Genomic DNA, 14,320 nt, shown 5'->3' with positions numbered 1-14,320 from the left:
ATTCAATCTACTAGATAATATTAGATCTAGAGATATAGAATCCCCGGCATGTCACAGTAATTCATCTTGTCAGCTGACATCTTCAAGTAAAGTTTATTTCATCTTATCAGCTGACAACTTCAAGTAAGGTCTACTATTTTAGCTCTTCTCAGCACCATCCACGAATTAGAACTTCGTCAACATATATATCAATAATAAGAGATTTCGCAACCTGTCTAAATATATTAAAAGCAAGATAAACCTGTGCCATATTTTGACATTTTCATGTGACAGTTATCTTTTGTTTACTCCAAATTTACTTTCAAGCGGCGACCAATAAAGAGTACTAATTAAGCTAACTAACTAATTCAACCCTAACCCTGTCTACTGATGCACATACCTTGCCGTGGTGTGACAGCTTGAGTGCCTCTATGACCCTCAGAGCTATACCGGCGGGAGCTCATCACTCCTGGCAGGTACTACCAAGCCGGACAGGTCTGTTAGGAAAGAGGCCAGACAAAAGGTGCATCCCCCTCCCTGGGACACAGGGGTTGTGCGATAGGCTAACAACCTGTCCATGGAAAAAAAATAGCGTTATAGAAACCAGAACAAAAACACAAACACTAAACATTGTCAGTGGCGAGAGTAGAGCTCCACAAAGGAGACTTATGAAGCTTTGCAGGGAAAGTCGAACGAATCCTGTGAAGCCGACCACTCTACTTAAACCAATAAAAAAGAAACACTTCCTTATTCAGAAGGCAGCATTTAACTTGGGAACATGGAATGTCCGCACTTTAATAGAACCAGATAGATGTGCACAAATTGCCAAGGAAATGGCCAACTACAAACTACAGATCCTGGGAATGAGTGAAGTTCGATGGAACACATTCGGCGAAACAAGACTGCAATCAGAAGAAACCCTTCTCTTCTCTGGAAAGGAAAAAGAAGATGACTTACATGAAAATGGTGTAGCACTACTACTAAACAAGGAAGCTTTCAAAAGTCTTTTAGATTGGGAACCAGTTTCAGAACGAATAATTAGAGCCACATTTTTGTTTAAGTTAAAAAATGTTCACATCATTATGTGCTATGCTCCCACCAACCTTGCAAGTGATACTGACAAAAATACATTTTGTGACCAACTGCAAAGTATAGTTGACAAAATACCTACAAGGGATGTTTTGATCGTCATGGGAGACTTGAATGCCAAAGTGGGAAGTGACAACAGAGAGAGAGAGAGAGAGAGAGAGAGAGAGAGAGAGAGAGAGGACAGTATGGGCACCCATGGACTTGGCACCATAAATGAAAAAGGAGAAATGTTTACAGACTTCTGCACATTTAATGAATTAGTGATAGGAGGCAGCATTTTCCCCCACAAAAAATGCCACAAAGTGACATGGGTTTCACCAGACAATAAAACAGAGAATCAAATCGACCACGTTACCATACGGCGGAACTGGAGAAGCACATTACTAGATGTACGAAACAGAAGAGGAGCAGATATTGGCTCAGACCACCACGTAGTTGTTGCCAAACTAAAAATGAAGCTGGCCAGCAATAAAACAGTAAGAAACAAAAGGAAAAGATTTGACCTAGACAAGCTCCACAACACCCAGATTAAAAAGGAATTCCAACTATCTCTTCAAAATAGATTTGCTGTGCTACAACTAGATGAGGCCGAACAAAGCGTTAATAAATCTTGGCAAAATTTCTAAGAAATTATTACTGAAACAAGCAATAAAGTACTAAGCCTTAACCCTAAGAAGAAAAAAAAAACAGTGGATTAGTGATGAGACTTGGAAATTAATCAGAGATAAAATGCGCTAAACAGGCAGTTAACCTAGCGAAAACAAAAAACCACAAGCAACAATCCAAACAAGACTACCAAGCAGTTTCACAAAAAGTCACCAAAATGCTCAGACAGGACAAACGATCATTTTACAATAATCTGGCAGAACAGGCAGAAGAAGCAGCAGGTAAAGGAGATATAAAACAACTGTACAAAATCACCAAACTTCTCAGTACCAAAAAGGCTAATTGCAATGTTCCAGTCCGAGACAAATATGGAAAACTACTTTCTTCAATAAATGAACAACTTGAAAGATGGAAAGAATATTTTCAAGAAGTGCTCAATAGACCCAAACCACGAAATCTACCAGATCTAAATGCAGAACCAACACTAGACATAAACATGGAAGAAATAACAAAAGAAGAAATAAGGAATGCACTCAAACAAATGAAGACAGGTAAAGCAGCTGGAATTGACAACATACCACCCGAAGTCCTAAAAGAAGGAGGAAGTGAAATAGTTGACCAAATGCACAAACTATTCAACAAAATTTGGTTGAAAGAAACACCTCCCGGTGAGTGGAAAAAGGGCTTGCTAATAAAAATACCAAAGAGTAGATATCTATCACAATGTGAGAAATGGCGAGGCATTTCTTTGTTGTCAGTACCAAGCAAGATTTTCATCAGAATCCTACTAAACAGAATAAAGGGAGCATGCGATGAACAGCTAAGGGAAGAACAGGCCAGATTTAGAAAAGGGAGATCTTGTGCTGACCAAATAGCTACACTCAGAATAATTGTAGAACAATGTTTCGAATGGCAATCTCCTCTCTATGCAGCATTTATCGACTTTGAAAAAGCTTTTGATAGTGTCGACAGAGAATCTATCGACTGTAATGAGACATTACGGGATCCCAAATAAAATAATAACCATAATCAAGAACCTTTTCACCAGCCAAATAATCCACTGTGGCAAGCTGTCATAGGAATTTCCAGTCACAACAGGAGTCAAACAGGGATGTCTTCTTTCACCACTCCTGTTCCTTCTAGTATTGGATTGGGTCACAAAAGAAGCCTACTCTAACACAGGGAAAGGAATCCAATGGACTCTCACACAAAAGCTGGAAGATCTGGAATTCGCTGATGACATAGCCCTATTATCACACAGACTACAGGATAAGCAAGAAAAGGTCACAGCTTTAAGCGAAGTAGGAAAAAGAGTAGGCCTCAAATAAACCACCAAAAAACAAAAGTACTTAAAGTAAACAATAAACAAATTGGATACATAGTACCAAGTACAAAATTGTAGGCCTATATATACCTTGGGAGTGTAGTCAGTATATCAGGTGGAACAGATGAAGACATTAAACGCCGTATAAATCTAGCGCGTCAGACATTTACACAGCTAAAACCAACCTGGAAATCTCCTCACATCTCAAACTAAGAATCTTTAACTCTAATGTCAAGGCTGTCCTACTGTAGGGTTCTGAAACATGGAGAACAACTGAAGCGACAACAAAAAAAAAGTACAGACCTTCATCAACAGATGCCTGAGAAATATCCTAAAAATACACTTGTACGACAAAGTAGAAAACACCAAACTGTGGGAGATGAGTGGACAGAAAAATATAGAAGTGCAGATATTAGAGAGGAAGTGGAGATGGATTGGTCACACCCTTAGAAAAGATACCAGCAACAGAGCTAGGCAGGCCTTAGAGTGAAACCCCCAGGGAACAAGACGCAGAGGTAGACCAAAAAGAACATGGCGACGCAGTGTAGTAGAAGAAGCCGAGAGGACCGGGAAGAGCTGGGAAACCATAAAAAAACTAGCAAGAGACCGTGGAGAGTGGCGTGTTTTTGTCGAGGCCCTATGTTCCATGAGGAACCCAAAGGAATGATGATGATGAATTCAGCTTATAGCACCATAAAATAAATTACCAATAGTTAATAAACTAATTTTTTTTAAATATTAATTCTTGTGTCGTCAGGTACAAGAAAAAATGTGCAAAATTTCAGCTTGATCCGAGATTGGGAGTCGGAAAAATAACTTGTACATAACATTTTACCAGACAGACAGAGTGAGTTGATATAGCTTTGTAAAAAGTCTGCTCCATTATCAGAAAAGTTACAGACGGCGCTCACAACTCTCAAAATCAGTTGGAATGCGGCTATGATAATATTTTGTATATATATCATAAATATAAATATATCATTCTGAGAATTATGACTAATATGCGTCAATGTTTTAACGTGTATCTCTTATAAATAGACAAATGATAAAGACTAGTCTTAGCGGTATCCATTATACAGTGATCTGTTATCGAGTGTCCAGGCAGCAATGTGTTGTTGTTTTTTTCATTTTCTTTAAGAACACACCATGAGATGAATCAGAGGCCCATAAAACATAATTTATTACCAACAAGACATTAAAAGAATGCAATAAAAGCCTTGGCGTACTGTATGTTTTATCGTAGAAGTAGGTGACGTTGTCAAGAGACTTCTAAGAATCTACAACTGATCAATACTACTAACTCAACTGTAGAACGAACACAGATGACCTAGTGACATACATTTTCCCCTCTTCTTATGTATATACGTCAGCTGTTGACAGACGCTATTGACACTTTATTTACTTTGCTTATTTTTGTTTATGTAATACGCAAAGGATAAAGAAGTACCATGACTTAAGCCCATTTTCATGGACGTAGCCAGGATATTTTTTCGTTGGGAGGGGACTTTGGGGAATTTTTAAACATACACACACACACATTAGTTTGTGTGTGTACGTAATTATATAATCTTCGTTACATTCTTTTTTCTTTTTTTTTTTAGCGCTATTTTTAGCTTTCTTTGTAGGCTTCGACCCTAGCACTTATCTGGACCAGTTGGAAAAAAAAAGGGGGGGGGGGATGTCTGGGTGAGTTTTATCGTAATCGTGTGTCAAAAGCATTGCCAAAAAAAAAAAAGGGGGGGGGGAACTATATAATTCACGTGCTAAAACCTATGTTTGGGGGATCGTTAAAATGCGTTTCGTTTTTATGTAATAAAACACAAGCAAAATAAAAAAAAAACAAACTTATATTAGAAGTAGTTGCATCAATTACTTTGGACCAGGGCTTTTTTTGTGACGGTACGCACAGGTACGGCGTAATGGCACCTTTTTGAAACAAAAAACAAACTTTTCTTGTATTTTAACGTATATTTTAACGTATATTATTATTAAAAGTTAGGCAATCAACTATATACTGAGTACCGGCACCTAATTACTTAGTACCGGTACCTATTTTTTTTTTTTTTTTTTTTTTACAAAAAAAAAAAAAAAAAAAAAAAACAGCACTGGTTTGGATCAATCATGTACCGGTAATTAAATTTGTAACATATCTAGGCCAACAACAATTTCATGCCTTTAACTTTCTCAGTACGCAATATCACTTATCTGGACCAGTTGGAAAGGGGTGTGGAGAGCGACTTGAATTCGAACTAGACGGCTAAATAAGGTCTCCTTAAGCCAATACGGTAACCGCTGTGCCAGGTAGTTGCTTATTATGAAAATTGTTTTTATAGTAATTTATAATTTCCTTTCTCCAAACAATAAAGGGTAATAATAATACCACCACCTTAGTCAAGTAAAATTTCTTTCCCTTGTTCGAGATATAAACAAAATAATTAATTACCAATAGTTAATTAAATATAATATGTTATTTTTTAAATTGATTCTTGTTTTTGTGTGTACAAGAAATAACTGTGCAAAATTTCATCTTGATCCAAGATTGGGTGTGTTATAAATAACGTATACACAGTTTTGTACCAGAGTGAGTTCAAATAATAAGCATTGTTAAACAGGAGATGTTCCATCCAAAATAAACAATATAGCCAGGGAAAAACCGGACAGAGCCAGTGCGTAATACTAGTAGGCCTATAGGCCCATATAAATCGTTTGACCAATGGTTATGAAATTTAGCGTGAATGTCCCTAAGATTAATTCGAGACTGTATAGTATGTAAGACCACTCCCTCCCCCACAATGACTTAAACTCTGCTAAGTCGTTGTTTTCCTGGCTGATTCATCCAGGCAACCAATTCCATTATTTAATAGCACTACGGGAAGAAGGAGCACTTACACGATTTTGTTCTAGTGTATGGAATATATATATATATATATATATATATATATATATATATATATATATATATATATATATATATATATATATATATATATATATATATATATGAATAACTAGGATTTTCAATCTGAACAAAATAATATAAAAATTACCCTCCCCACCTAGATTTGCCCTTGATTCATCCCAAAAATATATTAATTTAAAAAGAAAAAGTAAAAATAAATAAATTAAAAAAAAATTAATGAATGAAAAAATAATATCCCACTGTTTCCGAGTAGGCCAAGGCTCAGTTGAATAAAAAATAAAAACAAACACGGCCATGGTTATTAAAATGCATATGCAAATTATTGCTTCTATTACTATATCTATTTCTTTAAGAGAAATTGTTTTATCTTAAATTTAAGTTGATTTCTAGATGGGATATTTTTTATATTCACAATAATAGTATTATTTTATATATTTTCGTTAGTAATTTGACCCGTGAAATATTCTTGACAACATTATTTTCATTCCTTACCAACAGTAAACAAATGCAACATGGGAAACAACTCTGACATCCGCAATTACGTCAGTATGTAATTAAATTATTTATTCCTTTTCTTTTTTTGTGTGGCACTCCATTTGGTTCCCACTTTTTCGGTGCTAAATTCCTTATACTTATGGGTCGTTTTGATAAATAATACCTGTATTTGTATTTAATTTGTAAGTAAATTAAGATGTGTTCTATTCTTTCCCTTTCTAGATCTAGTTATAGTCTCTCTGTAACTTTAAGTGATTTTGGAATTTAACTTAGACTAGAATCTATTCAGACTTATTACTAGATCTACTCTCCTTACTAAACTAGATTCTACTTTTATATTATAATGAATGACTTATATTAGTTATAAGTATAAGACTTATAATTATTATAACTAGCTAGAGACCTAGACTAGAGTTTATAAAGTAAACTAGATCTAGAGTAGTTTATGCTATTCGAACACCTATACGGCTATAGGCCCAAATTTGAAAGTTTGACTTTGACAGCGCATTATTTGACAATGGTTCGACATAGAAAAGAAAATTCAAAATGCAGTATTAAAATCTTCTTTAGTTTAAGGAGAATACGGATGACTACTTATATTTGTACCCCTAAACTATATTTGTTATTATATTTAAGGTCAAAGAGGCCGTGTGTTTTCATTTAATTCGGACAAATTTGACCCACATTATTTGATTCCGGACAACATTATTTCGGACAGTCTCTATATTTAGGCCTCAGATTTTAATTCTTTACTAACATTAACTAAATTTTAAGATCCCCAGGCATAACCCCTCACGTTAAATCATTAAGATGTTTTGGAATTATGCATAAATACGAACACAAAAGTAAAAATATGAACACACTTATTCTACCAAAATAAGGTCACTGGGATAGTGACTTCATACCGACTTTTAGACTTATTTTATGTTTGAATTGTTTGCATGATTAGATGTGTGTTGAATGTTTGTGTTTTTTGTTTATTAATTTAATAAATTTCTAATACAGATGTCAGATGATCTTTTGTAGTATAGTACAGGTTAGGATAGCCATTCTTGCCTAACTGAATCCTCTATATTCTCTCTATATTAATCTAGATCTATCTCTAGTAGGTCTAGATCTAAGCATTTAACTTCATTCAATGTACAAACTCACTCCAAACATTTGCCCATTTATTCTCTATTAAAAAAACAACAACAAACGAACAAATATAATATTTAAGATCATTTTTTATTGATGTCCAAAACTGGCTGTCCGAAATAAATTTTGGTAATAAAATCGTAATTTAATTCGGACACCCTATTAATTTTTTATTTGTATGGAATCAGACAACTTGGCTTATAAATCAAATAAATCAGCTCTAAAAACAGAATAAATATTGCCGGGCTGATTAGTATAGACTTAGCCAATCAAAAAATATAGTCTTAACCCTAGGAAGAGTTAAAGTCATCCGGGTAACATAGGAAAAAACAACAACCTGATTAACAAATTTGAAATTCGTTTTTCTTACATAAAAAGACAGGTAAATGGAAGGAAATTGGGTCAGAATCATTGGAAAATGGACAAGCACATTATACAGCGCGCTAATTTTATAATTAATATTAAAATAATTAATTTAATGACCGCGAAAACAGCGAATATCCAAATTCATGTAATGTCCGAAATAAATAAACTACTATAGATCTAATTAAAGGAACTCTACTTCTAAAGTAAAAGTTCTATTCTAGATCTAGATTTCTAGATATACTATTGTTCTAGACTATGTTATGTATGATTCTATCTCAGTTGAACTCAGTCAGTCAGTGGAGTATGACTCTGATTCTGATCAATAATCATGAGTATTCTCAGAGTATCTGAGTATTCTGAGATTTATCTGGATTATTATAATAATATAATATTTATAATAGATTTATTGTGATTTAAATCTAGTTTAGTCTTAGATATTTTTTAATTACATTCTTAGATTTTGAAGTTAGATCTAAGACTATGACAACTAGAAGTTACTAGATCTAGATTCTAGTACAAATGATTACTAATCATAAATAATCTAACTGAATCTAGCTCTAGACTCTAGAATCTAGATCTAGAATCTAGATATACTATAGACTCTAGATCTCGTATACTTATACTAATACTGAGTGTCTATTAGAGTCAGAGTTGATAGACTCTAGATTTAGAATTCTGGATCTAAGATTTAGAAATAGACGATTTCTACATGCTAGAATATCCTAGATTTAGATAGATATCTAGTAAATCTAGTCAATCTAGAGTCTAGAATTAGTAGAAAAAATCATAGTAGCAGATCTATCAGGGGCTCCAGCAGGATTTTTTTGCATTGGGGTACAAGTTGAAACCTATGGCCCATTAAGCATGGCTCATATATATAGTTGTAGCTTCAACTTTCTTGTGACAGAGAATATTAAAGAAAAAACTGGCAACCCGCCCCCCCCCCTCCCATTCCTCTATGATATTAATTACTTACTGTACACATTGTTTATCTTTGTGGTCTGTCCCTCCATTCTGTCGATCAAATAAAATTGTCAAAACTATTAAAAACGTTACTGATAAATTGCTTCTCATAGTGATGTACAAGTTGGCGATGAACGCTTATAAAGAGTGATGAGAGTCTTTCATCAGTCATTTTTTTTACAGCATCCTTGGTTTTTTATTGTTGTAGTGGGCTGAAAGATTCAGCATTCTCAGCCCCAGGAAACAAAGACATATTGCTTAATGTAAACCAAATTCAAAACATAGGAGATATAGATATATAAAGCTATAACAGGCATCACTTAAGGTAGAGTACAGAGGGACTGAAAGGAAGCTAATGTTGCTCCCCTATTTCAAAAAGGATTTAAATCTGATCTAGACCAATATCACTCACCAGCATCACATGTTAAATAATAGAGCATATATCATGTAGTAAGAGAATAAGCCACTTAGATTTATAACATAATGTCCTTACATCCAAATGTGGACAATAATTCTAGAGTCAAAGCATTAAGAATTTTGTTCTCCTCTTGTTACACATTTGACAAATTAAGGAAATTTTTTTTTCAAAGTGAGAGTTCATTCCATCTAATCAAGTGGACAGCAACAAACCAGTCCAAAATGTATGCAGGAGTTCCCCAAAGAAAGGGGTAAGTATTTAAACATTATATATTGTTAAAATGGCTTAAAATCATTACCTGGTGGTGTTAAGAGCCTGTGTATACTATTTTGTCTTCACCATTTCTCTCCAATAACTATCATAAAAGTGCTGAAATTGTATGTTACATGTTTATGCCATCATTAATTTGTTATATAGCACTAAGCTTCACATATGTCATTCATGTAGCCTATACTGTTTAGTAGTCACCTTACTGCAGCTATGTTGTCTTATTGTCTTCTAGAGAGAGAATAGGTTTTTTTTTTGTTTTTTTTTTAAGAAAACCTTGTGATTTCTTATGTGTTGGTCCTTTTATTATTATTTGGCTATATATTCTTCTCTCGGTAACTATTGTATACCAATGTATACTCACTGTTACTATCCTATCCATCTGGTTAGTAATTATTTCTAAAAACTAATAGCACAATATTATGTAGACCATGATTGCCATACATACAGACATGGAACCTGTTTAAAAGACATTGATTTTCTGTCAATCAAAAGCTTCAATTTTAATTGAAAATATGAATTACTTAAATGAGTCAAAAGTGCTCTTTTAAAAAAAAAGGTTAGTAATCAAGAACATTTGTAACTGCACTTCACAACAGTGGCGTAGCTAGCAATATTCGGGCACTGCGGGACGCACAGGGCATCAAGTGGTGAGGGGCATCAAACTAAGGATAAACTTTCTCAGAAAAAAAAAACATTGCACATACATGAAAAAATTCAAACTACTGTGTTTGAAATGTTAACTACAAATTTAAATGTTTTGCTAATCTGTTCATCTCATATGTTCTTTCTTACATTAAATGTAAGCTGTAGACCAGGCTGTATCACATTTACTAGATTTGTTAAAATCTCTTAAGGCGACACACTTTTGCTAGACTGAAAAGTCCTCTTGGCTCGCTTAGTGCTAGCTCGGAGTGATTGTCACCTCTGGTTGAAATGGTTGATGGTAGGGATCAAGCAGTCTAAAGGGTAAAAATCTGATAGTGCTACCTGAAAAGAATCGCGAACAAGTTGAAGAATAATTGCAAAGACAAAACCTAGGTAATTTCTAGGAGTTTGTGATATTACTTTCCAAGTAAGATCCACACATAAGAGAACCTGTAATCCGAATTAAGCTGGTTCTAGACCAAATATGTAAATGTCCCAACCAATGCTAAACCAATTTATTGTAATATTGGGTGATTACAAGCAAGACATTTCTAGATAGTTTTCCAAATGTTAAGGCTGCGTAGTCTTGGATAATGACGGTGTACTAATTCTTTCATTGACATCATCTTAATTTCTTGTCTGCTTGAACCATTCTCCGAGTTTGGCAGGAATTTGAGTTGCTGAATCCGAAATCAATTCAGTATCATTTTTATGTACACTGGCCGTTTAAACACCTTTTTATCAACTTTAGCACACCGCTAGGACATCCTTATCAAAATATTTGGAACTAGCCTTAAATGCTTGGTTAAAACCCACTGGAGCGCCAGAGAAGCCGTCAAGGTGGTTACAGTTTAATTTTAAAAAATTATAGAAACTCTAGAGACATTGACTAGTACAGATGAAAAATCTTCTACTAGATCTGAAGCAGGCGGTTTGTTAGTTACTATGCACCCTACATTTATCTTCTCATTTTGGGGTTTTGGTCGCTGTATTAATAAAAAAAATGGACATGAAAGTCTACCTTCAAAAATGTGGACTGTCAATTTGAGACTGCGGTATTAATGGAAAACATTACAATCATTCTTAACTAATAGTCAGGACGACATTGCTGAAGCCAGTGTTACCTTTGCTGAAAGCATGTGCACACCTCTGGACATTATGAGACCTCAAAGATGTATTGGCCCCAAGAAAAAGGATGATTGGCGAAAAAGGTGAAGATTCTGTAGTAACACACAAGTAAAAGCTACGGGTGGAAATTTATTCTTCCTTGGACGGGATAATTTAAGAAATCACCCGATATGAACAATATCGTAATATGGTAGTAAGAATGTATTTTTATCACCATTCGGGACTCAGTAATTTGGCAATTGATGTAAAAAAAATAGATTTCGATAAAATTATTGATAGTTTTGCGAGCTAGAAACCTAGTAAGATTATTTTGTAGTATCTTTTTTGTAAAATTGATTTTTTGGGGGGCAAAGTAGCAATACTTGACAATGAATACACTTTAGTTCAGGAAAAAAAACTACTTTTCTCTGTTTTATATTGTTTTGAGGGGGGGGGGCATCTTCACGAGCTGCCACACTGGGCATCATACACCCTAGCTACTCCACTGTTTCACAACTTTAAATGGATATTACCGCATTTAGATCTAGCAACCAAAGTGTTAAGAAACACTTGACCTCTGTAACTACTGTACGGGTATAATCTTCATGCTTGACTGAACATTCCAATGTGTTCAATGTGTTATTTTATTGCCTGACCACTCAACACTATTGCGTATGCTCAAGGAAAAAAACATGTGTTGGTCAACAACATCAACTATACACACTACACTAGGACTATATGTGTAGGCCCACTACGTCTATCTGACCAGATTGTTAAAATTTGTCAGACATACAGTCTGTTTATTTTTTTGGGGAGGGTGTGGATGAGTTTTTTCTTCTAGAGTTGGTTTCCTATTATCTACATAACTGTAGATCTAAACATAGATCTAAATAATAGGCCTACAGACGACAATTTTATGCTTAGCCACCATCTGAAGTTGAAGCTATAAATAGGTATACTTGATGTTTCCACTGTTAATAAAATATCATTTGCTGCAACTGAATTAATCTAAAACAATATAAATATTGACCTACAATGCTTCAGATTCTAACTATTAAATAACAGCTACTACCAGTATTAAGCCCTTGATGCCAGAACCAGAAGCTGTCTTTGGCCTATAAATTACAAGCCTGATGACCAGTTGTTGGTCTGAAATTCTTGAACACATACATCCACCCACTATGCAACTCAGATTGCACTATAATTTTGAGAGATTTATTTTAGTACATAGTTAAATATACATTTACATATTTTACATAGACCATCCCACAAACCCCTTTACAGTTGGTGGCATCGCACATACACACACACAACACACTCATGGTACACAGATTAGTTTTTGATAAGCCTATCTGTTAATAAATACTGTTAAGCTTTTAATTAATTCATCAATCAATAAAGTAAATAAAAGGAAACAAAAATAGGAATATAGGTGTGTTATTTAACAGTTTTGCAAAAGGTTCAGCAACACAAGCAATTTACAAGACATATAGGTATCTGGCCATATCCGGCTCCGGTCGAATATCAAAAAGTGCTATCTGGTGCACCCCAAATATATATATATATATATATATATATAAACATGTGGGTTTTGTTAGAGCCATAGTTTCTTTTGTGTCAATAGAGCATTGACATTTGCATATGGGTCGATTAAAAAAAAATGGACAAAGGCTTGGAATAACATAACATGCCTGTACAGCCATCCAAGCAACACAGATGGAGGTGGTTTGTGGTAGACAGAGCTTGTACATTTGTGATTTTGAGCTATACCAATGACTTAGTCATTATTTTTTAATTTAAGGTACTTTAAAAAATAGAATCTAATAAAGTAAATCTTATTCATTGCAGGGCTTCAGAACCTGTTAGTACTATTAATGGCCCACCAGGAAGGTACACAGTTTATAAAACATTTATTGAAAATAATTCTAACATTTAATTTATATCTTTATTTCAAATAATAAACATTCTGCCTTATATCTATGGTTAGAGACTCCTAGGTATTTTCAAGTATACTTTTTTTTATTAAAAGAGTATTATCATTATTGTGTCTTTATCTATTTTAAGTATACCCGATGAATACAAGCAAAACAAGTTGGAGAATCAACGTGCCATAATTGAGATGAGTGCTAAAAGGAAACGTCAAATGCAGCTTATGATGCAGCCCAATGAAAATAGCCGCCCTAATTCAGCACGTAAAGTCAGAGAAGAGACCCGTCCACTTGTTAAGGGAGATGCTGCTAAAGATGCAAAGACTAAATCTGATTATTACAACTATGGTAATTATTTCTTAAACATAAACTTACAACTGTAGACTATAATTTCAAAAAGTTATTAAAAAGTTTTTTTTTATCTATTTATTCTTAGATAGTTTTGTTTTATAAGCCTATGTGGTAAGACATTTAAACTTTTCACAATGGATTAGTAATACACAACTTACCATATGTACACACACACACAAAATAAGCAAAGGCATCAGCTTTATTTTAACATATAACATATTAACATGCTGGCTATATTGTTGTAACTTTAGGGCAAACAAGTCAATAAAAGCAAGTTAGAGATGATGAAGATGTTTATTGACCCAATGAAAACACAAGATGAATACACAAACATACATAATAGTCCACATTTCTTCCAGCTACCATTATTGGGCTGAACTCCATTGAACTAAAAACATTCCATACAAGTCCAGTTTTGTATAGTGCACAGGATATTTTGCACCTTTTGTGCTAAGTAGATTGTGGTGTGCAGGGTGGAGTTATGACAATATAGTGTTACTACTATCTTTGCATAAAATAGGCTCAATATTTCATAATTTGTAAATGCCTGACCATTTATAATCTAGAGTTGTAGACATAACAAATATTTGTATCAGTCTGTCAATCTATATATATTTATAAGAGAAATATCACTCATTCATTTATCACAAGATCTCTGGAACTGCCTAACAATTTATTTTACCACTTAGGTGCTCACTTAGAAAGGTTTTTGACATCTGAGC

At 34.2% G+C, this 14,320-nt stretch overlaps 2 protein-coding genes across 5 annotated transcripts in view; one reads left to right on the top strand and one right to left on the bottom strand.

Annotated features, from left to right (window-relative positions):
- LOC106059902 (glutamine-dependent NAD(+) synthetase-like) overlaps positions 1 to 531 on the bottom strand; it is a 36,942-nt gene extending 36,411 nt beyond the window's left edge. Inside the window, exon 1 of the mRNA XM_056031941.1 lies at positions 380 to 531. Within this exon, the coding sequence (XP_055887916.1) occupies positions 380 to 443 (64 nt within the window). The 5' untranslated portion in view covers positions 444 to 531. The remainder of the gene's footprint in view (positions 1 to 379) is intronic.
- Positions 532 to 6,416: 5,885 nt separating this feature from the next.
- LOC106059923 (tubby-related protein 3-like) overlaps positions 6,417 to 14,320 on the top strand; it is a 32,182-nt gene continuing 24,278 nt past the window's right edge. For 3 of the 4 annotated variants that reach the window (XM_013217635.2, XM_013217632.2, XM_056032032.1), the window contains exons 1-4: positions 6,462 to 6,595; positions 9,470 to 9,547; positions 13,168 to 13,209; positions 13,384 to 13,595. In XM_013217635.2, coding sequence (XP_013073089.1) covers positions 9,519 to 9,547; positions 13,168 to 13,209; positions 13,384 to 13,595 — 283 coding nt within the window. In that variant the 5' untranslated portion in view covers positions 6,462 to 6,595; positions 9,470 to 9,518. Of the gene's footprint in view, positions 6,596 to 9,469; positions 9,548 to 13,167; positions 13,210 to 13,383; positions 13,596 to 14,320 lie in introns of all 4 variants that reach the window. The other variant, XM_056032031.1, reaches the window with a different exon arrangement.

Source organism: Biomphalaria glabrata, chromosome 6 (assembly GCF_947242115.1).
Source record: "Biomphalaria glabrata chromosome 6, xgBioGlab47.1, whole genome shotgun sequence".
In the NCBI taxonomy this organism is placed as follows: domain Eukaryota; kingdom Metazoa; phylum Mollusca; class Gastropoda; family Planorbidae; genus Biomphalaria; species Biomphalaria glabrata.
Note: the sequence above shows the minus strand (reverse complement) of the source record. Positions and strands in the feature narration are given on the sequence as shown.